At 40.9% G+C, this 27,930-nt stretch overlaps 4 protein-coding genes across 9 annotated transcripts in view; 3 read left to right on the top strand and 1 right to left on the bottom strand.

Moving 5' to 3' along the window:
- Positions 1-460: 460 nt before the first annotated feature.
- Positions 461-3,011, bottom strand: fam43a (family with sequence similarity 43 member A). Its single transcript, XM_010871428.4, has one exon. It carries the CDS (start codon positions 2,751-2,753, stop codon positions 1,713-1,715), a length of 1,041 nt encoding a protein of 346 aa, XP_010869730.1. The 5' UTR covers positions 2,754-3,011; the 3' UTR covers positions 461-1,712.
- A 1,431-nt stretch (positions 3,012-4,442) lies between these two features.
- Positions 4,443-10,765, top strand: lsg1 (large 60S subunit nuclear export GTPase 1). Its single transcript, XM_010871429.4, has 14 exons — positions 4,443-4,689; positions 4,970-5,096; positions 6,339-6,459; positions 6,612-6,698; positions 6,813-6,899; positions 6,989-7,049; positions 7,679-7,855; positions 7,991-8,380; positions 8,619-8,720; positions 8,834-8,977; positions 9,214-9,337; positions 9,501-9,580; positions 9,740-9,913; positions 10,039-10,765. The coding sequence occupies exons 1-14, from the start codon at positions 4,597-4,599 to the stop codon at positions 10,228-10,230; spliced, it is 1,959 nt and encodes a 652-aa protein (XP_010869731.2). The 5' UTR covers positions 4,443-4,596; the 3' UTR covers positions 10,231-10,765.
- Positions 10,766-14,287: 3,522 nt separating this feature from the next.
- On the top strand, positions 14,288-21,001 carry tmem44 (transmembrane protein 44). Of its 5 annotated transcripts, none has more exons than XM_020048935.2 (11): positions 14,288-14,464; positions 14,701-14,892; positions 14,983-15,109; positions 15,225-15,315; positions 15,591-15,757; positions 15,842-15,928; positions 16,345-16,515; positions 16,668-16,805; positions 17,055-17,159; positions 17,258-17,419; positions 20,726-21,001. In XM_020048935.2, the coding sequence occupies exons 1-11, from the start codon at positions 14,397-14,399 to the stop codon at positions 20,876-20,878; spliced, it is 1,461 nt and encodes a 486-aa protein (XP_019904494.2). In that variant the 5' UTR covers positions 14,288-14,396; the 3' UTR covers positions 20,879-21,001. The 5 variants fall into 5 exon arrangements, with proteins under 5 accessions (XP_019904494.2, XP_019904495.2, XP_010869732.2 ...); XM_020048936.2 differs by having other exon boundaries at positions 14,288-14,479; positions 15,004-15,109; XM_010871430.3 differs by having other exon boundaries at positions 14,288-14,479.
- A 5,989-nt stretch (positions 21,002-26,990) lies between these two features.
- The window catches only part of atp13a3 (ATPase 13A3), a 36,358-nt gene continuing 35,418 nt past the window's right edge, over positions 26,991-27,930 (top strand). For both annotated transcript variants that reach the window (XM_029121627.2, XM_029121625.2), the window contains exon 1: positions 26,991-27,220. The gene's annotated coding sequence lies outside the window, so the exon portion shown is untranslated. The remainder of the gene's footprint in view (positions 27,221-27,930) is intronic.

The raw sequence follows: 27,930 nt of genomic DNA, 5'->3' as shown, positions 1-27,930 counted from the left end.
ATGCACTCCAGCCTCCATCAAAACTATATTCACAACATGATTTAATTCCCCCGGATACATTTTGGCATAATTTAATCAGGCATTATACCCTAGCAAACAGGGGACATCCTCGTGACACTCACAAAAAGGATGGCGATCTAAAAAGAAAAAGATTATTGGAGGATCAAGGTCAAGATCTTTAGTTTTTAAGAGTCTAATGACAATGTTTTTCATCTTATAATATGGTATTTACTTAAAGTATACCTTCAAATGTTGAACTGTAGATTCAGATATTTTTTGCATGAATTAATCGAAACAATAAATTCATTGATTCATGCATGCAAATAAACCGGATGTGCACTATATTTGGAGGTTGGAAGTTTAAAAGCCTTCAAATTACAGTGTGCTCATGATGGAAATGATGCCTAATTACAAAAATATTGTAATAAATAAATACATGAACTATACAAATGCCTGCATATTATTTTGTTGTCTTTTATTGGTATTTTTGAGGTTCACATAAACAAACCAAGTTGTTTTCCTTTTTAAAAATAACGGATATTTGTATACACATTAGCACTATGTACATCTTAATACATTAGGGTATTTTTCCTTTTGCACAGCAAAGATATGACATGTATGTTTATAAGAACATATAGGCCTATGAGAAAATAATAATTATACACAAACTTAATACTCAACTGAATTTCACAACAGTGCAAAAAGAAAACTGTAGAAGTGTCCTGATTTAAAGGGGAAGGTAACACATCTTTACATGTGGCCTAATTTTCACTCTTTCTGTGCTTCTAGGTTATCCCCAAAACCAAGTGTTGTCACATTTTGCTGACTCATCACTTGACTACATAATTTGCTATTGACTACAATGTTTGTAAGCATGTTTTAAAAGAATCCCCAAACCAACTTTTACATCAGAATCCTATTCTAAATAATGCCTCTGCACTGAATGTTTTTGAGGAAAAAAGGCCCATAAGTCAATTTTGTTGTTGTTTAAAACAGCATAATTCAAAAATGTATAAATGGGACAGCGGAAAAGCTTTTAAATTTTTCCTTGCATAGACATTATCCAGATAGTTCAGAAGTTGGTTTAATGTTTTTAGGAGAGCTTCATAACATTCTTGGACACATTTTCATAATATACCGTAGGCATCCATTGCAGGGGCCATTATGTGACAACTGGTAATCTCTGTAAGAAAACAAATTATCAAAAAAAAAAGGTGTTCAGCATAGAATCACAGAAAATTTGAAAAATAATGCAACATGTAAAAATGTGTGAACCTTCCCTTTAACCCACTGAGCCAAAACAAAACGTGCTTTTAAAATGGAATGTTACACATTTCTGGACAATGTTGTTAAACAAAAAATGTATTTCCACGAGGGAAATAGGTTGGGTAAACAAGCTCAAATACAAATCCTATTACTGAATAGTGAGAATAAGTGCGATGATATCCTGGTGAACACTACTGCGAGCTTGGGGATCAGTCTCAGCATGCAGTCCTCCCCCTTTTCTGTAGACTGTTCAATAACCGGATTGTTCTTTTTTTGTCCAGAGTCACTGTAACATCATATACCTCTTATATCCTTTCAAGTTGGCGAGGAGGCACAATATTGCAGGCATATGCTAGTCATATTTAATGGACAGCGTAAAATAAACAGAAAAGGAAACTCTTCTTAGCTTAGTGGAGTCCATTTTGGCTCCAGAAAAACTGACTTATTTATGCGATTTCCTGCATCTTCCCCTCCTCAAATCCGTTTGAAACAGAAATTGGCTCCTGGTTGCTTTCAATAGACGACTCGCTGCCCGTGCTCTCCCCAGAGAGTAGTCTGGTAACCCTAAGGTCCGCCTTTAGTGTTTGTACGTCGTTTCCTATGCTCATCTCTCCAAGATCACTGATAATCTGGGATAGCTCCTGTTTTCCATTGCCCACACAATCGTCTTCAGTGTCTAGAATGTCCTCACATTCAAAGTGCATTGCTTTCTCCTCCTCCTCCTCCCCGATTAAGTCCTCCGTTATAGAGCCCAATTTGGGCGCGCTCCTGCTGCGCTCCACCGGGGGTTTGTAATAACATTGTCCGTTTAGAAGCTTCCTGAGGGGCACAAGAGGAATTGTTTGTTCCCCTATCAACTGCTGTTGTTGGTGCCTTGCATCGTCCCTTCTTTTAAGTCTTTTAAATTCTGCCAGCGCTGTCGCCGAGGTCTGGTACAAAAGCAATGCCATGGCCTTAGCCTTCTCCGGCTTGGACACAAGTACAGCATGGCACCGCAACATCACTGCCTTATGCTTCATTTCATGTCTGTATATCCACGCAAAAATTTTGGGTAGCCTTGGGTCGGCAACACAATAGGTTATCCGGTGCAATAAATACAAATGTCCCGGTCTCCTCGCCTTGTCATCCACATGCACCATCCGGATGCCCTGCGAGCTGATAGTCAGTTTCATCTTTGTTCCATTTTTGCCCATCTCGCTCTTGCCCCAAATCTTGCTCACAGCCACATCCGTACAGCCTTCCCCTTTCGACTGGATAGTGGTAGCATTACCCAGGTAGAGAACGGTGTATGTTGGGTCCTCACTAGTAATTTTCACCTTTTTCCTTTTCGATTTGAACATGCTTCCAACCCTGTTCAAAGCACTTTCCGGGCAAGACTTGGCAAAGGAGGTCAGCGCAGAGTAGTTCAAACTCACGACATAACCCTTCTGCTTCGACTGTTTATCTTCCTCTATCAGGTCGAACTTATTCTTCTTCCAAGGCAGCATTATATGGGTTTGTCACGTACACAGCAATATAATCTACAACTAAAGCGAACGTTTTACTGCAACTAAATATGATCTTTTTACTGACCTTTGTCATTTAGTAACAGCTCCAGAACAATAAACGTTCAAGTAATCCTGTACTTCATATCTTCACCATCTGGACTCTTCTCCATAACCACAGCGGCGCTATCCTATTCATATGATGCTCATACCGACAGCGTTACTGTAAGGTTGGTTCTGCTGAGAATGTGATGGTGAACCGTGGATATATACCGGATTGAACCATTCAGGCATCTGCGTAGGGGAACATAGATGGAACCATAATGAGACACCAAAGTCAAACAGCTCTCCCGTGAGGATGCATGTGCCATTTAAGGCGCACTTGCCTGGTTTTATCTACGCAACTGCATAAATAATTTGGGAATAGGCTGACATACAAACTAATATAACACTTTATACAATCATCACGGGGGCTACGTTCCCAGGATAATTATTTTGTATTCCACTATCACTCAAAACAATCTTAACTTGTATAGGTCTGGTTCGCTTTGAAACAGAAATAGTAAATTAAAGACATAAATCAGTATTACATCTAAACAGCCTAATATTAGCTAAGGTATCACAAGCGTAGGCTATAGCAAAAAGTTACACTGTTTTGCTGTCACTGAACGCTTTAAATGAACCAGTCTTGTAGACGCTATCCGTGGTTTTATTATGCCATCTGTCGGCAATGTAGAGATGCTCAATGAAGCCGACTGATAACATGCATCCAAGCAGAAGTCCGTAACTAACCGTAATCAAATATTGCTATTCATAATATAATAATTATAATTACAAGGCTATACATATATTTAGCATGGCATTCCTTTTTTGAAACACCTCGACATAAAATAGAGAAATATTCTGCAAATTAGGCCCTATCAAAAGCCCTACAGTCAAAGTATTAATAATAACACAATCGAAATGAATCTGAACCCAGCTTATTGAGTTGTGGATTCATTGTATGCATGCTATTAGAAGTGTGAAGTATTTGAATATGTTTAGAAATGTACGCAACTGAGTATGAAAACTTTTTGTAGCACCCTGTCACACAGATACAATTTGAGGTTTACTGTATCAACCGGATGGTATGCATTCTGAATGATGATTGGCTGAAAGACCTATTCCGGTTTGACAAAGGATATATACAAACAACCTATTTGTCCTGTTCCAATATGCGGGTTTATGAAAATAAGGTATCTGAGGAAGTCGTATATCCAACACATAACAGTTTAGAACAGCCCAGGTTGTGTCTTATTGGTTTAGTATAATCAATTGACTGTTGAATTATTTACTAAAAACAACATATATTTAAAATTACATTTAGGCTATATAAAATATGCGCGAACCAAGAACCTAGTTCAAATAGATTTGGAAAGTGTTTTATTTTGGAACGCTGCTTGTCGGAACAATTGTTTTGTCTTGTTTGGTTTCCATTAACACATCTTTGACTGCGGGACTCGTCTTTTGGAAGGTACCAAAGTCAATTATGAAATCATTATATTAATCCATTGTACATATGCATTGCAAGTAAAAGAAATACACACAGTTTGATTAAATCAAATCCAGTAATACGTAGAAATATATATTTGATGTAAAAATAACAATCTTGATAGTTATTTGTCATTGTTTGCTGATGTTGGAATGTTCCGTTTCACTTCCTCCTCATGCGACAACAATTCTCACATGTGACAACAGTTCTCACACTGATCTGCTGTTGAGCGATCGAACTTGGTATTCTGATGTGATTTACTAACATTCGGGAAGAGTGTTTTGTGGTAATAATCAAACAAAATCCCAACCCAAAATGGGTAAGAAAAAATCTTCTATGGGGCTCGGAAGATCCCTGATAAAGGAAAGACTAAACGCAGGACGAGGCAACAAGAGAAACGATACTTGGGTAACGTTAACTTTAAGCTTCATGATGTCAGCAACATATTGCAAGTTGTCTTAGCTAATTTTATTGGGCTATAGCCTCTTTTATAGGGCTATAGCCTCTTCTAGCTAGTTAGCCGATGTTGAAAGTGGGGGAAAATCAGAGTACTGCTCTCCTGAATACAAAGTAACGTGTTTTTTTTAATGGCCGTCAGTATTTTCTTGTTAATATTAGCTATTTAGCTAGCTACATAGCGTAGCTAGAAATCCCGCTGATGATTAAACTTGATCTGTCACATTGCCAGCTCCATACCAGTGAACTAAATGATGGGTACGACTGGGGTCGTCTCAACCTGCAGTCAGTGACTGAACAGAGTTCTATGGATGACTTCCTTGCCACTGCCGAAATGGCTGGGACAGAGTTTGTTGCAGGTAAATATACAATTTGATTGAAATGACAAGTGAATCTTAAAACTTCTTGGTCTGGTTTGCCAGGATGCATTTGACTGTGTAAATTGTGTCAAATCTGAGGGTGTGCTGTCTACACCTCTGGGAGTATCTATAGTTTTGGTTGTGTTTGCTGCTGGTAATGCTGGTATACAACCAAACCAAACCCTGACTGAAGACTGTGCTGCCGACCCAAAAATTAATTCTAATAGCTTCTCTTTCTTTGACTTCTATCTACATCATAACAAGCAAAATGTATGCTCTTCAGTGCGAGCCTACGTCAACCTGCATGCAGAATGGCTCAAAATTAGTGTATGTCGACACCCATAGATACCTTGCTCGCTTTCATTCAATAACCATATAACCCACCTTCACTTTTAGGTTTAAGGTACATTACGGTAACATGGACACATGTTAGAAATTGCCAAGCTTCTTCAAAAACATACAGAGCTCCAAAACTGATCTCATCTTGTCTTAATGTGAAGTCACCCAGTCTCTGATATATCACAATCCCGGTCAACATTTAGTTCAGGTTTGCAGCAGGTTGTTTTCGTAGAAGGATGCACTGCACTGACTTTCAGTATAATCAGTTCACACACTTATTTAGTCTATTAAACCATTCATTGGTTTTGCAAAGGGGGGCCTGTAACAAGACTTGAGATGAATATGATTGTGACCAGAGTTTGTTGTTCCCGGCAAGGCGCCCTTCACCCACGCTGCCAAGTATACCCTTATAAAAATGTCCATCATGCCAATCTTTGTGTACGACAAAGTAGCCTATATGTTTGCCACCAATAAGCTCTTCCGTAAATGAAATGTACCACTTCTGTTTTGTCAGCTTTTCAACACTCGTCACTGTGATCTTTTCAGTGTTGTTAACTGGCCCTTGCTACATACATAATGCCAGACGCCCTGGTACACACTAATTTAAAAGGCCTTTGATACAAATCCCCCCTATACCTCACTTGAATATCTGCTATTCCAGTAGTAACCTGCACTCTGGTAGCTAGCTCATTACGTGGTCACTTTTAAAACCCTCAATTCGTAATAAACAAAAAGATGCGCAATCTGATCAGTGCACCTGCTGAGCGTACATTTTTTTTTAATACATTATTTATTTGTTACTGTGCTGTTTTCTTGCAATTCAATGCATTCGGGCTGGTCTTCATACATTTCTCAACTGACTTACCTGGTTAATATAATTAATATGTCATTATATATTCCCAGAAAAACTCAACATCAAGTTTGTGCCAGCTGAAGCTCGGGCAGGATTACTTACTGCTGAGGAGACAGCGAAGCTGAAGAAGTTGCACGAAGAGAACAAACAGCTTCTCAGAATTCCCAGAAGGTACAGTAAGCACTCTGGCTACAAAGGCATTACCTGTACTGTCAAGCTATTTAATGTCAACTTTGGAGTTGTCTTGCTAGTAGAACATGTGCTCATATTGGATTTCCTCTGATGTTCTGTTACTTTATCATTTTTGTCTTGTTTCATTGCAGGCCTCAGTGGGATGAGAGCACCAGTCCTGAGGTCCTCCAACAGAAAGAGAGAGACAGTTTTCTCGAGTGGAGACGAGAACTGGCACTGTATGAAAGCCATTAGTCATACATCCCAACCAACACTTTAATAGTTTTATTGTCAATTGTCTGCCTGTGTATTTTTTCAGCTTTGCCTTAAAGTTGATACATTTCGTTTCATAGACTCGAAGAGGAGCAGAAAATGATTCTCACCCCTTTCGAGAGAAATTTGGATTTTTGGAGACAGCTCTGGAGAGTCATTGAAAGGAGGTAGGTGTCGAAGCAGCTTAGTATCATGACTGACTGTATCCTGTATGAGCTGTTTCAATGCTTAATAATGGGATTTATTCTCTCTGCAGTGACATCGTTGTTCAGATTGTTGATGCCAGAAACCCGTTGTTGTTTCGTTGTCCTGACCTGGTGAGTGAAGTGCCTATGGCTGTCATAATTTCTATTGTATTTTTTTTGAGGGAATGGGAGATGTTAGGTTGGGGATCCTGGCACATCAAACTGCTAGCAAGAGAAACACTGCAGCATTTTTGTTCTGAACCCTGTGGCTCTAGCAGTCGAGTGTGGATGGTACAGAGACCCGTAACATAAAACTCATGCAAATTAGTGTTGTGTAATGTCACAGTGAGAACAAACGACACAGACAACCAAAGCTACTGTCAAACATAAAACATTTATTATAAACACACAGTAAAGGGCTTAGGGAAAGTGGGCTGACCTGGACCCAAGGAACGAAATAACATAGTCCAAACACCCCTAAACTGAACTTGCCTACCTCAAGAACCGCTTAGCTGACTTCTAACCAATACAAAAATACAGTGGGTGGGCCACTCAGTTCTAACTAGGGTTTTTGAGACAAAGTTTTCCTACGGGTTGTGGATGCCCAAGGCGGCTTGCTAAAAAAAATTACTTTTCCCAGGGACAAACAAAAACACACAGGTTGAACAAGGACTAAACAGCAAGGGGGAAAAACATAAACCCACATACAGGGTACCTGCATGCGTAACAATTTCACCGGTCAATCTTCCTCGTTCCTGTAGGAGTGCTACGTGAAAGAAGTTTCACGGGACAAGGTGAACTTGCTACTGGTCAACAAGGCTGACCTACTGACCCGGGAGCAGCGGATGATCTGGGCCAAATTCTTTGAGAAAGAGGGCCTCCGCGCAGTGTTCTGGTCGGCCCTGGTGGAGAACGAGAGGCTGGAGGCAGAGGAGAAGGTGAGGAAGAGGCCTGGTTGAAAGCCTGAGGGTTGTACTTACGTCTGGGTTACTTCTTGAATTGATCGATCAAGGGTCATTAGGCTTCCCTTTTCAGACATCACATTTATATTTTCCCTTGTCTGTTCTCCACAGGGGATGGAGGTAGAGGAGAAGGAGGAAGAACCGAGCGAAGACGACAACGAGGAAATGCCAGACAATGACAATGTAAGCCGAACAAAGCTTAAGGATAAAAAAAGGGAAGAGGAAGAGAGCGAGGAAGAGGAAGAGAGCGAGGAAGAGGAGAGCGATATGGAGAATGACTCGCAGAGCGGGGAGCAGTTTAAAGACTGCATAGCGGAGGGAGACTGGCAGACCTGCTCTGAGGCCTCAGAGGGGGAGGAGGCAGACGATGAAGGGAGTGTAGCTGGCTCCGCCTCCTTCCACAATTCCAGTCGACTGCTGACCAAAGATGAGCTGCTGGCCTTATTTAAGGAGTGTCACGATGGGCCAACGATAAGAGAGGGTGAACTCACGGTGGGGTTGGTAAGTATATACGCCCACACACACGCACGCGCACACACTGGATGACAATAATCATGGGTACCAGGTCACACTATACTTTACTACAGGGAATCTTTAATAGACTAGGAGAACATGTCTTGTGTTAAGACTGATGTTTGTGGGGTCACCTTTTAGGGGGGATTTCAGGTATTTTCAGGTATTCTGGTTTGACAACCTGCATCTGAATCCAGTTGCCCTGTCCTTTCTACTTCCTGATCAGGTGGGGTATCCCAATGTTGGCAAAAGTTCAACCATCAACACGATTTTAAGGAATAAGAAGGTGTCTGTCTCGGTCACGCCTGGACACACCAAACACTTCCAGGTAAAGAGCTGCTCTCCAAAGGAGCCTGTTAAAATGTGTGCCAAATGAATTCCTATGAAATTCCTGTTTCTTGCGACAAAGCATTGAAGTGTCTGTGTGTGTCTGTTTTCCAGACGCTGTACGTGGAGCCGGGTCTGTGTCTATGTGACTGCCCAGGCCTGGTCATGCCTTCCTTTGTGGCCACCAAAGCAGAGATGATCTGCTCTGGGATCTTGCCAATAGACCAGATAAGAGACCATGTGCCATCCATCTCTCTCATATCCTTCACCTGCCCCTCTGTCCACTTATAGGAGAACAGTCTAATTCATTGGCCCAATCCATAGATAATTTTGGAGCATTTTTCTATCCCTGTTCATTTGATTCACTGCCATGTCTGGTTCAGCTGGACTCAAAAGTAGCTGCGTATTACGTACACATTTTGCAGGGCCCTAATCCCTCAGGTGAAGTGAGGTAAAGTCTTTAGATGTGGTTAAGGCCTTAACAGACTGCTTACGTGTGTCAGACTATTCCTCGAAATGTCCTTGAGGGCACCTATGGCATCAACATTATCCGCCCACGAGAGGACGAGGACCCCGACCGCATACCCACCTATGAAGAGCTGCTGATGGCCTACGGATGTGAGGACCTCAACCCTGCCCACAGTCTTGCATTTCAAACAGTACAGCACAACAGACGGAACACAACAGAAACCAGATGATAATGTCAGATTACGTTATGTCAATGTAATGTAATGTCAGTATAGTCTGAGCAAGCTGTTGATAACGTTGTGTTCTTTGTCAGATATGAGGGGCTTCATGACAACCCACGGACAGCCTGACCAGTCCAGATCAGCCCGCTACATTCTCAAGGACTACGTTGTTGTAAGTCAGGCCTTTTCAAGTTGCGAAATATGTGCTATTATTGTACAGTTCTCTTATAAGGCTAAATACTCAATGTTGTTTAGTACAGTCATTGAAGTAACGGGTAGCACCTGTTCCTTCTAACCCCCCCCCCACACACACACACACACACACACACAGGGGAAGCTGCTCTACTGCCACCCCCCTCCTCACATTAGTCCTGCAGACTTCCAGCCCCAGCACAGCAAGTTCCAGCCTGAAAATGTGAATGTTGAGGGCTCCACCAAGAATGGCAGCAAACAGAACAAGGTCAAGAGGCATGAGAATCTGGTCGACCAGAACTTCTTCCATCAGGTACATTAGTGTGAAACTCCATGGCACAGACCTTTGTAGAATTCTACAGACAGATTTGGCAGGTTCCCTCACAGTGACTGGTTGCAGATAAATGAAAGAGTTCATTGTTATGTGTTTTGTTCCAGGAGAATGTTCGGGCACTCACCAAAGGAGTCCAGACCTTTATGGGCTACAGGCTAGGGAGCGTAGGCCAACGTGACCAGGTAGATCAGGAGAACCCTGGCTCCAATCAGCCTGAAGGGAAACCCTGGAAGAAGCATGGCAACAGGAACAAGAAGGAGAAAGTACGCCGACTCACCAAGCACCTGGATGCCTGAAGAACATAGAACTATAAACTGCAAGAAATCACTGAAAGTATGGAGTGGAATGGAGTGCTAACCCAAATGAATTTCCTAGGAAATGCCAGAGGAATTGCTATTTTCTTGTGTTGATACTGGTCAACAAATGCAACTGAGTACATTTTGTCAAATGGAGAACCAGGGATAGGTTGCCTTTTAATATAAAACCTAATTCAGAGTATTCTGTGAATTAACTCATCATGCATTGCAGTGACACTACATTCCGCTTGATTTGGTGCAACAGCTCTCACAGATGTTATCTCAGTCTAGCATCCAGAGCACATTTTGGGTTTAGCCTTACTCTGAACCATAGGAATTTAATTGCAGAGGGAATCAATCTGTGAAGATTGGTTTGTTCATATGTTTGTTACATACAGTGAAGTGGAGCCTATTGGACTTCACAGATACTTATTTAGTTGGGAGTCCCTCATAATTAGAACTCAACCTCTTTTCTGCTTTTAATGTCTTTGATGCAAAAAAAGTGATATCCCTGATTAAATAATTATATATATCAGATTGTTTACACATTTTTTTTAGGTATTTTTGTTTTCATATGTGTATTTTATATTTGCAGTGATTCTGCTGTGCATTCTAGTAATCTGTCACACTCAGAGGTGTCAGTAAGGTAACCAACTTATAATATACACTATACCGCAACTAATTATTGAGTTCAGGCCACACCCATTGTTCACAGGTGCATCAAATCCAGCACATTAAATCTAATTAAATCACCATAAACAAAAATTGGCAGTACAATGAGTTGTACTGAAGAGCTCAGTGACTAAATCTGGCACTGTCATAGAATCCCACAAGTCAGTTCATGACATTTCTGCCCTAGTAGATCTTCCCTGGTCAACTGTAAGTACTATAATTGTGAAGTGGACGCATCTAGGAGCAACAACAGCCCAGCCACAAAGTGGTAGACTCAAACTCACAGAGAGGGGCCTCAAGTGCTGAAGCACGTAAAAATCTATTATCTGTTGCATCACTGACAACAGAGTTCCAAACAGCTTCTGGAAGCAACATCAGCACAAGAACTGTGCGTTGGGAACCTCACGTAATGAATTTCCACAGCCGAGTGTCTACGCCTCACATCAAAATGCACAATGTCAGCTGGAGTGGTGTAGGGAATACCACCGCTGGACTCTGGAGAAGTAGAAACGTGTTCTCTGGAGTGAACTATGCTTCATTATCTGTGGGTCTGATTGATGAATCTGGGTGTGGCGGATGCCAGGAGAACGCTACCTACCAGAATGCATAGTGCATATGGTGGAGGGATAATGGTCTGGGGCTGTGTTTCAGGGTATGGGCTAGGTCCCTTAGTTCCAGTGTTGGGTCGTCTTCATGCAACAGGATACAAAGACATTTTTAAACAATTGGGTGCTTGCAAATTTGTGGCAACAGTTTAGGGAAGGCCCTGTGCACAAAGCGGGGTCTGTAAAGACTTGGTTCTATATATAACTGACCTACATTTTCTCTCAAATAATTTATCTTTGTGTTTAAGAGCAGAAATTTGTCCCGGAGCAGGTTTCTTTAGAAAGGTGTTCTTTGGGTTCCAATTGATTTGCTTTGTAGGACTGGTGGACTAACTCAGGGCAAGTATGTCTACATAAAATGGGCCTAATGAATTATTTCCAAACGAATTGGCCCGGTTCATGCCATTACATCTTCCTTAAGGATAAAGATAAGCATACATTACACAATTTGGAAATTTAGTAGAGTAAATGTGGAATGCCTGTCCTTGGTCAAATACGGAACCAACTTTTCCTGTCACCCTTTTAAATCAATTCTATTAGTCTACTACTGTAATAAATTGTTGCGAAGATTCTTCACATTCAAGAGTGGCAATTATTATGGACGTGAACTGCTGTTTATGAAAATGACTGAAAAAATATAAGTTGGTGGTGCCACATTGAGGGGCGCCAAGGAAGCAGTTAGGGTTAAATGGCTTGCTCGGCAACAGATGACAGATTTTTTTTCTCCCTTTCTGGCTCAGCGATTCAATCTGGCAATATTTTTTGATACTGGTCAGTGGTTCTAACTTCTAGGCCACCTGTCTAATAGCTGGTGATTCTAGTGTTGCAGAAGTAGTGGGATTGAATATGAATATTCTGTTGAAGATATCATGGATAAGTCAAATAATTTGTTCTAATATCAATGTTTACAGAACTGTAAGGTGTTAATCTTATTCACCAGACACATCCGCTCAACATGGCGCACACACAATCTGGCATGACATCATGTTTCTGTTTTTAGACCATGAGTAAAGTGCATATAGAACCCCCCCCCCCCCCCCCCCCCCCCCACACACACACACACACACACACACACACATTTTGTCATATCAGTGCCTAAGAGCTTTATGCATTTCGACTTTTGAGTTCTCTACACACCATACTCCAAATGTCTGAGCAGATTTTGTGTGAGGGAGAAAATTATATATAAAAACAAGAAACTGAAATATAATAGCTGGATGATAGTCTTCATCCCCCTACATGAATACTTGGTTGAAGCAGTAATTATAGCTGCTTAGTTAGCACACAGAACTGGCAATATGTGACCATTCATCTCTACAAATTTCTTCCTTTGGGAATGTGATGCCACAAATGTTATATAACATGATGCTGCTACCACCATGCTTCACAGTAGGGATGGTGTTATTTGGTTGAGGTGCCCAATGTAACATTTTGTATTTAGGTCAAAAAGATTCAATTTTGTCAGACCAGAAAAAAAAAACGGATTTCGAGGTGTGCTATCTGGCCACCCTACTATACTGCCCAGATTTGTGGAACGATTGCGATATTGCTGTAACATGCACACTTTGAGTAGTCTCAGACATATAAGCCTGTATGTCAGTAGTCTCAGACATATAAGCCTGTATGTCAGTAGCCTCTCTGATCACTCTCCTGCTTGCTTGGTCATCCAGTCCCTGTGCAGTTTGATGCAGACAGTTGGCCATGTTTGGTCTACAAAGCTTCTAATGTACTCTGTTTGCAAACAAACCAACACATTTGTACAGGCCTGCAAGACCAAAAATACAGTTGCTGAACGTTACCAGCTGCACAGAGCACATGGTCTAACTTAATGGAAATATTTGACATTGCCAACATCCATTTTCCACATTTTAAAGTAACATCTGTCACAGTGGTGTTCTACATATGCTGGCAACTTAAATTTGTTTCATTTTTGAGGGGGAATAGGAGAAAACACAGTTTCTGGGAAGATGTCTGGCCATAAGCAAGAGATTTAGATTAGATTCAACTTTATTGTCATTGAACAGTACAAGTACAGTACATCGAAATGCACTTAGCATCTAACCAAAAGTGCAAATAGAAGAGGGCAGAATATATAATATATGTTATAAGTGGGATGTATAGATGTGCAAGAAGGCAAATGCAAGTATAAATGGCAATTCTAAATGTGCCATGAAGGCAAACTGAAGGTGCATGTGCAACTGAAATGCAGGGATAGTAGCAATCAGGTTCCTGAGGTAGATGTGTACATGGACTGTAGCAACTGAAAACGCCTTTATCAGACCTTTCAAAGCAGTCATAGAAAATGTACAAGTACTAAGTTTCATCATGTTACAAGTGGGATGGCAGTTTGAAGGCAAAATAAGTTTTACACATTTCAACCAGGTTTAGCCACCCACTGAGCGTCTTCTAAACGTCCTTTGCTCACTGGAAAGATTGTTCCAAGCTATTAGAGCTTTACAACCTCGGCAGCAGGACATGCAGGTCAACAGCGCCTGCTTGTACACGTTCTAATCTTATAGTTCAGTATATTTCTTTGTATATTTAAATTGCAGGGTGTTTGCAAGTACAGCTGTGATCTGGGGGAAAAGCTATTTAACGTTGTACCACGTTTTGCACAACATGTGGAACAATGCTATTGCCGTATGTTTTGCAAGTTGCCCTGTGCAAATTATTGTGATATCGAAGTGCTATTCATATTTAGGATTAAGTGCACGCCCATTGGCTGGCTGAGGCATTAAAGAAGGTTTTACAATTCTCTCAAGTTTACAGGACCATTAAAAGTGTGATCGAGACAGGAACATTATATTCTTGAAAATCTATCCTTATATCAAACCATCTTTGCTGAAATGTTATTTTGAAGGGACAGGAAGTTAGCTGTGTATTCGGCCAATGTCGGGCATTCCACATTTAACCCCATCCAACTTGGGACACTGTTTAGTCTCCACACAAAGAAAAATGCAAGTTTTTTGGGGGTATGGGATACTAAGAAAAAACATTTTCAGTTTTAGTTCGGGAAACTACTGACCAATTGTACACGGACCTGAGGCCTGAACTAAGATAAGACAAAATGTCATACTGAACGCGCCTCAATTTCCATGCTATCAAAGCGTCGTTGCCCACACCTTTTACATACTTGGGCTAAGGCACCAACTGTCGTTCGTAACACTAACGCATGTCCGTTTTTATGTTAAAGGCATAGTTTGGCGATAATGACAGAGGACACACAACGTGTGAAAAATGGACAGAGCCGAACAAACGAACTTTGGTTTGACCTAACATCTTGGTGGCGACCTGACATTACCTGTTTTTCAAATGCCCAGAAAATGTGCATCGCGAGCGGTCTCAGTGGTTTGTCAGCGCTACTCTTGACAATAGCATGTTTTATGTGAGTATGTGAGTAATTAAGCATTTTAAACTTGGCATTGTATGCACGATCAGGCTGTTTATAGTTGTTTGTATGCAACGCTTGATAAAGGCTGGTATGTCGAAGATGCAGATCGCGGGATAGGAATTCAGGTGAGGCCGCATGTGTTCTCTACTCTTTCCTTGGAAATGTATGCAGCACCGTCGGAGCGTTTCTCTCAAATCAGCTGGCTCTTCAGGTGACAATACATCTCAGTCTGTTTCTATAATATGTATGAGTTTATGCTATATAAGATTATGATTAGCATGCCATCTCCATTAAATTGCATGTTTCTTCCATTGTTGTGTTTTTAGGTCTTAATGGGCGGTGTTACGGCAACAGTGGAAGTTATTCATTTAATCTCCCTCCTCATCCCTACTTGTTTGTGTGGGAAAACCAGAGCAGGCAAGAAAACGTTGGAGGGGTCTCGTGCCTCTCTTTGACCAGTTTCTCACTTGTTGCTTCTGTTGGCAGAGCTGTTTGATAGTAGTCCTTTTGCACACTTTTTTCTGTGTCGTGTTTACAAGCCCAATGGTGTATTCAATACCCTGAAGCTGTATGGGAAACCCCATAATGAAAACACGTTTCATCCATTAAGCCTAGAGATTACAAACAAATTGAGTTCCTTCCTGAGAGAAAACAAAGTATTTGGTTTCCATGGGTATCATTGCGTCTTTCAGAGAGGCGGCTGAGGATGAAACGGAGGAGGAGAAGGCAGAACCTCATGGCTGTGCCTCTGCTGCTCTTGGTGGTGGTTGGTGGAGGGAGCTACCTGACCTCCAGAAACAGCCTGCAGCCTATAGACAGGCCACTAACTGGGAGGAGACTTTTCACTGACCTCCTGCTTGTGAGTGGAAGGTTCTCTTATGAAATCTACAGTCTTGCCCCGTTTTAAACGGCCAGCTGACTGCTATTGTCTCTCCTTTGGCAGGACAGCACTGAGGTCCTGGGTTACATTCTTGGTTTACTCTCTTTAGTGATTGCCTGGACCTCCAGGTTTCCTGCCCTCCTCAGAGCAGTAAGTGACACAAAAGTTCAGTTCCACTCATGGGGTGGCATGGTAGCCTAATGGTCAGGAGCATTGGGCCAGTAAACAAAAGATCTCTGATTCTAATCCCTAAACCAACAAGGGAAAACCCAGTCGTTCTGTCACTGAACAAGGCTGTTAACCCTAACTGTTCCCAAGTCATTACGGTAAATAAGAATCTGTTCATAGCGTACCTGCTAAAATAACTGTAAAGAAAAAGTCTGAGTTGCTCTAAAGAAAAAGATCCTCCACCTTTTTAAGGTGTGTACTTTGATGTATTGTCACGAGTCCCTCAAAGGTGCGTGTTACGTCGTAAAAAGAACTGCAGCGCTGCATTATGCGTATCAAAGTACACTGCTACAGTGCATAATGCCTTTGGCATGTTGACCTCTGTATCCATCTTTCAGCACAGAGGGGAGATGAGTTCAGCATCACATTTGTCCACTGGGGTGCTGTGCTTTTTGGCCTGGGCCCTGTACACCTCTGCCATATTACTCTATAACACCCAGTATGAGTTCGTACTCAGAGCCACGCCGTGGCTGCTGGCATCGACTGGCTGTGCAGCCTTGGACCTTGCTGTATCCTTCTCGATGTGTGCATAATACATATATAAAACCTCTACATTTTATGGGAATATCAGTTTTTGTCACCCGGAGTGAACCCTGTTCCAATTTAATTACGCCCCCAAAACCTGCTGTCGGTTCAGTCTTGACTTTGTGGTTGTGGTCAGATTGTTGTCCTATTCTGGTGCAGGAAGGTTACTGTTGACCAGGAGCTGGGTGGTGGTTCTCCTGATACAGAGAGTCTGTTACGTAGCTCCTCTACTGCTGCCCAGCACAACCCCAGAGGGGAGAAAAAGAAACACCCAGTAAGCCCATATTACTAGGATGGCCTCTGAAGTTCTGACTCTGTGTGTGTGTGTGTGTGTGTGCTTGTGTATCTGTAAACTTTTACAGATTTATTTTGAATTAATAAAAAAAAAATACATTTAAGCTACTGAAGGAAAAACTGAATGTTAGATTTTTGAGAACTACCATTTACCTTGATTTTTCATTCTTGTCTTGGCTTCACGAAAATCATTCTTAAATGAACATTATATTTCTCATCTTATAAATCGGGTTTGGATAGCACTCCTCTTCATGTTCCTGCTAACAAAAAACATCTCAACATGTTGGTTGAAATGGGACATTACATGGATGTCACCATGCAGCCTGTGCGAAAGGTGAGGGTGAAAGCGACTTCAGAATGTCTGCCAATAGCTAAGTGCTAATTTAGACAGCACTACCTCATAACGATGTATTGTTCTCTGGTGTTTTTCAGGTGTGTCTAAAGGAGGTGACGCTGTCCAGGGAAACGGGTGCACCGACAGGTCATCCCCTCAGGAGAACTGTGAGGGTGGTCAGGGTGGATGAGCCTTTCACCTCAGAAACCATCTCAGATTCCTCATCCCTTAACTCAGATCTGGAGGTCAGATTCCGGAAGGTTCTTACATCCTCTGTTCACATTAACAACTTGTGTCAATGTTTTGTGGAATTTTTTGCCAAACAGTGTAGAGTTTTTCTGAGGGACAATTTTAATGGTAGTATTGAGATTTAAATATAAAACCACATTCTGCCACAAGATGGTGATAATGTGTTGAGCAGGGGCACTTTAGGACCATCAGACAGCAACATTTCCTTGTAAGCCACAGGCCGTATGGCCACTGTCATTGATCAGCAAAGTGACAAACCCTTCCTCGCAACCACAAACTATTCATGCCCCTCTCATTGATCACAGCCCTGTTCGGTGTAAAACGCTCAATTACCAACAAAACAAAATAAAATGAAGACCGTCACCCACTGTGTTCTGAAGTGTTTTGCTTTTAAACATACTAACTTTATTTAACGTAACTTATTTATGCTAATGCATTTCCATGCCAATAACATGCAAATGTGTAACTTTTCAGTGAAATTTGCTGTTTTGATCCCCTAGTAGGTCACCCATGTGAATAACGTAGATTCAAAGAGAATATGTCCATTAACGTAAACAGGAATATTTCGGATGCCAGACTCATATGAGTGAGTAACTTTTATGCAGCCCATGATCTAAATAGCATATCTTCTGTGTCTTTAGCCATCCACGTACCTAACCATAAAACCTCAGCTAATTTCTTCACATTCACATGCATTTGCACAAAATGTAGCTTGAGATTATTTGATTGATCGTTCTGGTCACCAAGTGATGGACGAAATTCCCGTTCAGTATACAACTACAGTGGATATAAAAAATCTACACACCCCTGTTAAAATGCCAGGTTTTTGTGATGGAAAAGAATGAGACCGATAAATCATGTCAGAACTCTTTTCACTTTTAATGTGAACAATTCAATTGAAAAACAAATTGAAATCTCCAAGGGGAGAAAAAAATAACTTAGAATAACCTGGTTTCCCTAACCCTCTTATAAATGGGGATGTGGCTGTGTTCAGAATTAACCAATCATATTCAAACTCATGTTAAATAGAAGTAATTACACACCTGCCATCATTTAAAGTGACTCTGATTAATCACAAAGTTCAGCTGTTGGATTTTCCTGACATTTTCTTAGTTGCATCTCGGAGTAAAAGCCATGGTCCGCAGAGAGCTTCCAAAGCATGAGAGGGATTTCATTGTTGAAAGATATCAGTCAGGAGAAGGGTACAAAATAATTTCCAAAGCATTAGATATACCATGGAACACAGTGAAGACAGTCATCATCAAGTGGATAAAATATGGCACAACAGAGACATTACCAAGAGACATCAGGCGTCCGTTAGAAAGCTGAAGATGAAGTTCACCTTTCTGCACAATACCAACCCAAAGCACACATCCAAATTCACAAAAGCATGGCTTCACCAGAAGCAAATTAACTTTTTGGAATGGCCCAGCCAGAGCCCAGACCTGAATCCAATTGAACATCTGTGGGGTAATCTGAAGAGGGCTGTGCACAGGAGATGTCCTCACAATCAGACAGATTTGGAGCGCTTTTGCAAAGAAGAGTGGGCAAATATTGCCACGTCAAGATGTGCCATGCTAATAGACTCCTACCCAAAAAGTGCTGAGTGCTGTAATAAAATCTAAAGGTGCTTCAACAAAGTATTAGTTTAAGGGTGTGCACACTTATGCAACCAGGTTATTGTGAGTTTTTTTAAATTTTCTCCCTCAAGGATTTGTTTGTTTTACAATTGAATTGTTCATGTTATAGGTCACATTAAAGGTGGAAAAGGTGGTCTGACATGATTTCTTTACATCACAAGAACCTGCCAATTTAACAGGGGTGTGTAGACTTTATATCCCCTGTATGTCTGAAAAAAGGTAGATGAAACGTCTCATGCTGTTTTCAAATACTAATGAAACTATTTTATGTATAGCAAACAACATTTAGTCATGCTAATTACAAAAGCTAGCCCCCGCTCAGCCAAACTGTCTCGTCTTTTGGCCCCTGAGAGTTTGCAGTCTTTATAATGTTTAGGTTTTGTGTGCTATGTCTTAAGTGCCTTTTAAATATATTTTGTGATGGTATCGTTTTTTGGTTTTCAGTTTCAATTTATGGCCTCACTGGGGCTCAACAGAAGCTAAGTGATGGAGGATGTCATTTAATCTGAAACAATAGCAAATGGTGTGAGTGAAAACAATTGGAACTTTATACTATTCACCAAACAGGAAAAAACAAATGATGTGAACCTCCTTAGGCTAAGTGTGTTAAAGAGCATTAGGGCCAAAACAATTGCCTGTCTACCCAAACTCTTTGCTCATGCCAGACAGGACTCAACGCTGACCAGTGTTAATTTCTATGTCTAGTTCTCTATACCACCCAAGATGATTTTAAGATTGAAAATAAATTCAAACCATCCTGACAGGTCCTAGACACTTTTTGGCTGAGCCAGAACCAGAAGGTAAAGCAACAGTTTGAAAATGTGCAGTTTACTTTAATTCTCTAAATGATTAGAGATGACTTAATAGCCTATTATTTTGTTTTGTACAAACAAGACACTGCATTATGTTCACTTCCCCCCCAGACAAATTATTATTCATTGGAGATGGGCTACTTAAAATGTAAAGTATAAAAGTATATTTAAAGTAAAAAAGAAATTAAAAATAATTTGTATAAATCAAGTTGACTGAAATAATTCATATCATTTCTCATCACTTGATTTTGCACTGAAATCTCATTAAGGGAGATGAAGTGCTTTTGCAATTTGCTGGCTGCATGAACACACCACAGGCGTCAGTATAAATAGGCTCTTTTTCCAGGTACTCCAAGAAAAAATCGTAACCATCAGAAGGCTGATTGGAATACTCTTTGTATTGTGTGTCTCGCTCGTTTTTTGCTGAGTGCTCGCTCTTGCAGGGTTGGGGTGAGGTGGAGGGGTTAAATTGTGCATTGTGGCCCGATTGTTCTGCTGTTAAAGATCTTTGATTAAAGACCAGGGCAGGGCCAGTCTCCCTAGGAAGTGGGCAGATTCATTTTTTTTTCTCCAGGTCTATAGGGGATTTGTCACTTGGCTGTGCTTTTGGACGCTGCCCTCCAGGGACTGAGTTGATGATTTGTTGAACATGTGACAACAAAGCGTATCAAATTTTAACATGTCGCAGTGAACAAAATGAACATTGCAGTGTATAATGTGGCATTTATATTCTAGACGTGTAGAATATTTCCCTAGAGAACACAAAAACTTGATTAGGATGTAGACAATACGTCAATCATAGTAAATATGCATTATTGATATACTGTATCTCTGGCCTATAACAGAACAGCTCTATTCTTTCCAGTGGGATTTTGAAGAAGCAAATGCACCGTGGGACAAACTGCCAAAAGAGCAAGAGAAAGGGGATGAGTTTCCCCTGCAAGAGTGGCCAAAACCCACCAGTGTCTGCAGCTGTGAAACTGAACAGGCTGGGAAGAGTATCAAGCCGAGTGGGTGATGTGAAGTGGCATAGGTTCAGAGAGAGAATGACACAAAGCTTTATTACGAAATCACATCACATCATATCTGTTTGGTATGTGAATATGAAAGTTAATAAATGTGCACAAATATGTAATCAAATGTATTTATTTTTCTAATTTCTTATGCTGAAATGTAGTGTTATTGGTTTGTCGTCATAAACATTTTTAGACAGGTGATGCCTAAATGTTTCATTTGGCTCAATAGTCCTGGTTTTTAGAATTCAGGGAATATATTCGATGGTTGGACAGAATGTCAGCTTCTTCTTGAAGGTATTTTGATACTATATCTGTTTTACCATTTAGAAATGTAATATTTTTGTGCATCTAGTACTGCCTTTTTGGTAAATTCCCCTACTGGGTAAATTAACTGAGAACACATTGTTATTTACAGCTATGACCTGGGGTGCATTCAGGGTTAGCTAAGGACAGAATGACACATTTTTCACAATGCCGGCTCAGATATTTAATCTAACAACCTTTTAGTTACCTGTCACTTTATACTCACTTCACTATCCAGTTACTATTGAACAAAACAAAACTGCAGGAACTACTTTGATACACTGTAAGTTCATTTGACTAATGGACACCGTTTAAGGCAGTGTATTGTCTTTGTTACTGTTGGTTGACAACAGATGCTGTCATCACTCCTCAGATGCTTGGGTGGCTGATTTCCTGGAATGGCTTTGCACTGCTCGTTAAACAGATGACACCCAAACTCCTATCTGCCTGGCTTTTGCATGGTCCACACTAGATAACAAGACCCATTATGGATGTGTCACTAAACCTCCCGCCATAAAACAATATCGTTCCTCGGCCGCTTCACAAGATCACAGGGTCACTTCCTGTATTTTGAAGGTCAAGCTGCGTTATCAGGGCTGACCGGGAAAAGGGTCCCATGGAAATGATGAGGGCCAGACTACATGGCAAGGGCTCTTCTGTCCTTCCCAGTAGCCCCCACTTTGCCTGTCTGGTCTGTTGCTCTCACTATCGGCTAGTGGTACAGATCCAGAGTCATAGACTTGTTTTAACTGATGGGCATTCAAGTGACTTCCCTGGGTTCCGATAATAGGACAATGCGTGGATTAGAGCAACATCTTGAAGCACATTCCACTCCACCCCATTGGATTTCCTTTAATGACATGTTTGCTGAGGACAAATTGGTTGTGACATGAATTAGGGGTAGCAATGCAAATCCTAATGGAGACAGTAGGCATTTGTCAGTCATAAAAAAAAAATAAAAAATTAAATCAACATGAATACTTGTGAAAATGCCATTGTCAGGGGCCAGCGCCTGAGGTTTATTATTTTGCCTTCTGAAACTAGGACAAATGAAAACAAACTGTCCGGGACATATTTAGGTGGAATTCTGTTTGCACAACTGACTGGGAGCAAGGATTAGGACATCTGAAGCAGGAGTCCTGAATGAGCTTTCATGTTTTTCTTTAGGATTGGTGAGTACGTCATTGATCGCCCACTCTCTCTGAGGGGAGAGATATCTGGGATGTATTCAAGCCATTGTGAGCTAGTGCAGGTTTGGCTTGTATACGATGCAAATCTTATAATGGACTTCTGTCTAGTTTCAGTAGCTGCGGGCTCAGTAGTAAAAATAACAATTTGGCACATAGATGTAAGTAACCTGTGAAGACAGTTCTCTTTTGGTCAGTTTAGTGCCACTCATGGGAAAGAGTCATCACACTTGCGCAGTAGTGATAACAAATACAATCACAAGGCCCAGCAGGTGCAAAAGAGATAGGAGCCTCACATCCCAGCCCATACAGTCATGAAAAAGTAAGTACACCCCATGGAAAGTTATCTTTTTTATAACTGGACAACAGCTTTTTTACAGATGGCCTCATAATCTCCTCAAGAATTCTCTGGTACAGTATGGATTTCCTGATTGCCTCAATGATGGCAAGTTGGCCTGGGCCTAAGGCCACAAAGCAGACCCAAATTACGATGCCACAGAGTCCATGCTTTACGGTTGGTATGAGATTCTTCTGTTAAAAACAACTTTCATTTTTGCCAAACATTTTTGTCTGGCATTGTGCTCAAACAACTCCAGCTTTGACTCCTATGTCCACAGCACATTGTTCCAGTAGGTTTCGTCTTTATCCTGCTAATGTTTGGCGCATATGTCAGTCAATTCTTGATATTCTTTTTTGAGAACTGAACGTTCTTCCTGACCTGCAATCTAGGTCAAGTTTGTGTATTCTCTTTCTGACAGCTGACTCGTGTACTTCTAAATATATTGTGGCAAGATAGGCCCGTAGATCCCTTGACATTACACTGGGGTTCTTAGAGATTTCTATGAGCATCTTCCAGTCAGCTTTATGGATGAATTTGGTGGGATGACCTGTCCTAAGTAGACTTCCAGTGGTCTGGAATTTTCTCCATTTGTAAATGACCCGTCGGACAGTGGAATGTTATTCAAACTGCTTGGAAATTGCTTTGTAACTCCTCCCAGACATGTTTCAGTTCTCTTTCTTCTGAAGGCCTCGGACAGGTCTTTTGATCTTGGCACGATGTGTTACCAATACCACACACCCACATGGTTAAGACTGAACCAGAACAAGTTTTTAAACTTTACGAAAAACTAAGCTAATGGTTTTTAAATAATTAGCATTTGTTTTGGTATTATTATACCTGAAATTTTATGAGATGTTAAAAGGGGTGTACTAACCATCTGTACAGGTGCATCTCAATTTTTTTTTAATTCAAATCAAAAAATGACACCACATATTTCTAGATGAAGTGAAATATTTCAAGCCTTTTTTGTTTCAGTTTTTATAATGGCTTACAGGTTATGGAAATAAAATATCCAGTACCACAAAATATTAGAATAAAACATTTACAATACGGAAATATCAACCTGGGAAAAGCTCTAATCAGCTAATTAACTCACTGAGTCAGTACACACAACCACAATCATGGGGAATACTCATGACTTGACAGCTGTCCAGAAGACACTCATAGACACCCTCTATGAGGAGGGGTAAGCCACAGAAGGTCAAGGGCTGGCTGTTCGTAGAGTGCTGTATCAAAGCATATTCATGGAAAGTTGACTGGAATGGAAAAGTTGACAGGGATGATCACAGCCTTCGGAGGATTGTCAACCAAAGACAATTCAAGAACTTGGGGAACGTCACACGGAGTGGACTAAGGCTGGAGTCATCAAGAGCTGCCACACACAGATGTGTCCAGGAAATGGGCTACAAGTGTTGCATACCTAGTGTCAAGCCACTTCTGACCTAGAGACAAGGTCAGAAGTGTCTTACCTGGGCTAAAGAGAAAAAGAACTGGACCATTGCTCAGTGGTCCAAAGTCCTCTCTTCAGATGAAAGTAAATTTTGCATTTCATGTGGAAATCAAGCTCCAAGAGTCTGGAGGAATTCCAGTATGAAGTTTCCACAGTCAGTGATGATTTGGAGTGCCAGGTCATCTGCTGGTGTTGGGCCACTTTGTTTTCAATTCCAGAGTCAATGCAGCCGTCTACCAGGAGATTTTAGAGCACTTCATGCTTCCGTCTGCTGACAAGCTTTATGGAGATCCTGATTTCCATTTCCAGCAGGACTTGGCACCTGTCCACAGTGCCAAAACAACTGGTAACTGGTTTCTTGCCCATGGTATTACTTCTACTTGATTGGCCAGCCAACTCGCCTGACCTGAACCCCATAGAGAATCTATCTGGTATTGTCAAGACAAAAATTAGATATACCAGACCCAACAATACAGACCAACAGAAGGCCGCCGTCAAAGCATCCTGGGCTTCCATAACACCTCAGCAGTGCCACAGACTGATTGCCTCCATGCCACGCCGCATTGATGCATTCATTTGTGCAAAAGGAGCCCCGGCCAAGTACTGAGTGCATAAATTAACATACTTAGGAAAACTTTGCAGGTGTTTTGAGTTAATTAGCTGATTAGAGCTCTTCTCAGGTCGAAATTTCTGTATTATAAATTTTTATTCTAATATTTTGAGATACCGGATTTTTGATTTCCATAACCTGTAAGCTGTAATCCTCAATCTTGAAACCAAAAAGGCTTGCAATCTTTCACTTTGTGTTTCATTTTGTGAATCTAGAATATATGGGGTCACTTTTGGATTTTAATTATGGAAAAAACGAACTTTTCCACAATATTCTAAATCTTTGAGATGCACCTGTGTAAGGAAATTGCACTTCTGTTTATTTTTTATCTCACGTCTGCATTTGCTTGCATTTTTCTAGTAAATAGTTTATCTTGTCATCACATCTTGCTTCCACCACTCTCTGCAATTTAACTGTCCTTTTTTATGATATTCCCCTTGGGAGTTCTTTTTTACAATCTGTTGTTTTTGGGTTGTGAAGGTTGAAGTCATAACCAAAAGATTTAGATTGACCCCAGATTTGACCTTTTGGGTCCTCAAGTGAGCTGACATTGTGTACTTTCATTAATTAGCTTTCTCCGGCACTATATTTAGCTTTTTATGATGTTCTTTTCAGGTTGATAAGGGCTTGGGTAGATCAGAAGAAACTGCTTTTGTTTGCACCAATAGTGCAGGCAAAAGAGAATGGTCAAAGTGTAGACTTGATTCTATGATTTGCATTTGGAATATTTTGCTGTTGTCTGACAACATGAAAACCAAATATAATTAAATAAGATTAAAAAATAAATTGATTACAAGCCTTACACACTTTGAAACTTACTAGTTGAATAGAACTTGGGAGAGATGACGTTTTATTTATATAAAAGATATGTATTTATTGACTAATATACTAGAAACAAATAGCCTAACAGAAAACATTACGAGTGCCTCCAGCTGAACTAACAGTATTTTTTCTGTTTGATTTTCTTCGTTATCTGTTATCAGAAACGTAAATTGATCAACCACTGAAGATGCTGATGTGCAGCTTCCAACCTTTGGGATAGCAACAAGCACACTCATTGAAAAGTACTGCATTAACAATGATTGTCGATTGCATACATAATAAACCTCCTGCCAGTTATGAAAGAAATGATTCAAAATTTGAAAGATTAAAACACCTAGCATTTCTGCAGCATGTCTGGCATTATGATTATGATAAAGATAATTTGTCTCATCTTAGATGGAATCAAACTGTCTATACTGCATTACTACTTATACTGGGATCTGGCGCATACACTGCAATCATTATGGACTGAGGTTGGTGGGTTTCCCTATTTTTGCTGCTTGGCAATGTGGGTGGATTGACTTCCTGCCTGTTGGAGGAGGAGAACTGACCCCTACTCCCCCAGCACAATAATATAGCAGCGTAAAACTTTAGGGCTGAGACAGGGGGGGTCCAGTGACACTGTGGCCCCCGGGTTTGTCCCTGTCCTTGTCCATCTGGTCATGCTTCTGAACTGGATTAGGTTTTACAGACTCTGGACACAGCCCACATGCATTTATCAATTAACACAATTTGTACTTCTAAAATGTTCACCCGGCACAGCCAGAAGATGAATGGTCACACCTCCAAGCCTGGTTCCTCTCTGGGTTTCTTCCTACATTTCAACTCCTTTTAGGGAGTTTTTCCTATCCCCTAGCACTGTTGTTGCTTTCTCCTTGGGGTTTCAGGCTGGGTGTTTTGTAAAAGCTCTTTGTGAAAACTGCTGATGTAAAAAGTGCTTTATAAATACACTTGATTGATTGTATTTATTATGTAAAACTTACTGTGCAACAACTCTGCATTCAGTGTGACCCTGGCCTGTTTGGTGAGGTGCATGCATTATCGAACGTATGCATCAACTTATATGAGTTGGGGGAAGTGGTAGTGGGTGAATGCTGAACTTGTGTTTCACACCCAGATGGTGCAGGCGTAGGATTTTGTTCAAGGTGCGATCGAAGCGTAAGTTGGATTTATCCAAGGCATCAAACACGGTGTTTCCATGGAAGTGAATGCACATCTGATTTACCAAAGCGCAATGAACGTGTAGGCGTGATCGGCGCGTTAGAACATTGATCTGCATTGCACTGTTAGGAACCAGCTAAATGTGATCCCACCGAGGTGAATGTAATAAAATAAGGCAAAAATATAAACGCTATTTCACCTAGTGTAGATGTTCTCGTGATCTCATATCCTGTGACTCACTTCCTCTTAGTAAGTGAGCCAGTTTCAGGCAGTTCATACTTCATTCGAATACTCATTCTCTGTTCTACTGAGCTGTCAAATTGAAAGCCCTGTGAGGCCACATTAGCTAGATTTAAATTAAATAGGTAGCCTGCAGCTAAAATATTCTTCAACAACGTTTTCCTTCTAAAATCAGCTGCTCTCGTCACACTATGACTCTCGGGTGATCTTTACAGAGTCCAGGTGGTTCTGGTAAGTGTATTTAATTTCCACAGTCACACCCATGTGTTAGAGCTAGCTAGCTATACTGTAGCTGGCTAAACGAAAGCTAGCTAGCAGTTCCTGTAGCCCAGCTTCTAGACGGAGATTATACTTAGTCAGTCATCCTCAGTAACAGGCCGGAACTGCGTTCATATGTGATGAAATGGGGAATTCCTTTCTGATCTGTTATTTGTGGTCTCGAGTCCAGACCTGATCAAAACGATGTATCACATCTATTTTATATACTAGATCTAGCGAGTTAGCCTTGATACTAGTAGGTCATAATTCAAATATAAAATCGGCAGAAAACATGAGTTAGCTTACCTAGCTAACTAGATAACGTTAGATGCTCATGTGGCTGGCTGGATAAAATAAATATGACTAATCATCACAAGCATGTGGCGGCTGTTACTACTACAGTACTGTACCCAATGCATGCAGTGTATCATCGCAGCTATCTTCTTGGCTGGTCGGCACTATCTGTCAGTCATCACTGAATGATTTGAGTTTATTACGAGATGGATCATACAGAACAAAACGGCACAACACTACCTAGGCTGTAAATACAAAATAAATATCCTTAGCTAATTGAAAACTGTAATTAAGTTATAACACTGTCTTTGCGACCGACGCTTGACATGTGCTGGCAGACTGCATCAGAAAACTAGTTGATAGAATGTCAGATGGAGAATGAGTATGTA

The sequence above is a fragment of the Esox lucius genome, chromosome 8 (assembly GCF_011004845.1).
Source record: "Esox lucius isolate fEsoLuc1 chromosome 8, fEsoLuc1.pri, whole genome shotgun sequence".
In the NCBI taxonomy this organism is placed as follows: domain Eukaryota; kingdom Metazoa; phylum Chordata; class Actinopteri; order Esociformes; family Esocidae; genus Esox; species Esox lucius.
Note: the sequence above shows the minus strand (reverse complement) of the source record. Positions and strands in the feature narration are given on the sequence as shown.

What these genes read in the sequence shown, in the direction of transcription:
- fam43a (XM_010871428.4), bottom strand. Translation starts at nt 2,753, where the DNA reads ATGCTGCCTTGGAAGAAGAATAAGTTCGACCTGATAGAGGAAGATAAA.
- tmem44 (XM_010871430.3), top strand. Translation starts at nt 14,397, where the DNA reads ATGTCGGGCATTCCACATTTAACCCCATCCAACTTGGGACACTGTTTA. An exon ending in TTCCTGCCCTCCTCAGAGCA is followed by an intron (nt 15,929 to 16,344) that starts GTAAGTGACACA and finishes TCCATCTTTCAG; the next exon opens with CACAGAGGGGAGATGAGTTC. An exon ending in GTGCAGCCTTGGACCTTGCT is followed by an intron (nt 16,516 to 16,667) that starts GTATCCTTCTCG and finishes GGTTGTGGTCAG; the next exon opens with ATTGTTGTCCTATTCTGGTG.
- lsg1 (XM_010871429.4), top strand. Translation starts at nt 4,597, where the DNA reads ATGGGTAAGAAAAAATCTTCTATGGGGCTCGGAAGATCCCTGATAAAG. An exon ending in CTTCTCAGAATTCCCAGAAG is followed by an intron (nt 6,460 to 6,611) that starts GTACAGTAAGCA and finishes GTTTCATTGCAG; the next exon opens with GCCTCAGTGGGATGAGAGCA. An exon ending in GGCTGGAGGCAGAGGAGAAG is followed by an intron (nt 7,856 to 7,990) that starts GTGAGGAAGAGG and finishes TGTTCTCCACAG; the next exon opens with GGGATGGAGGTAGAGGAGAA.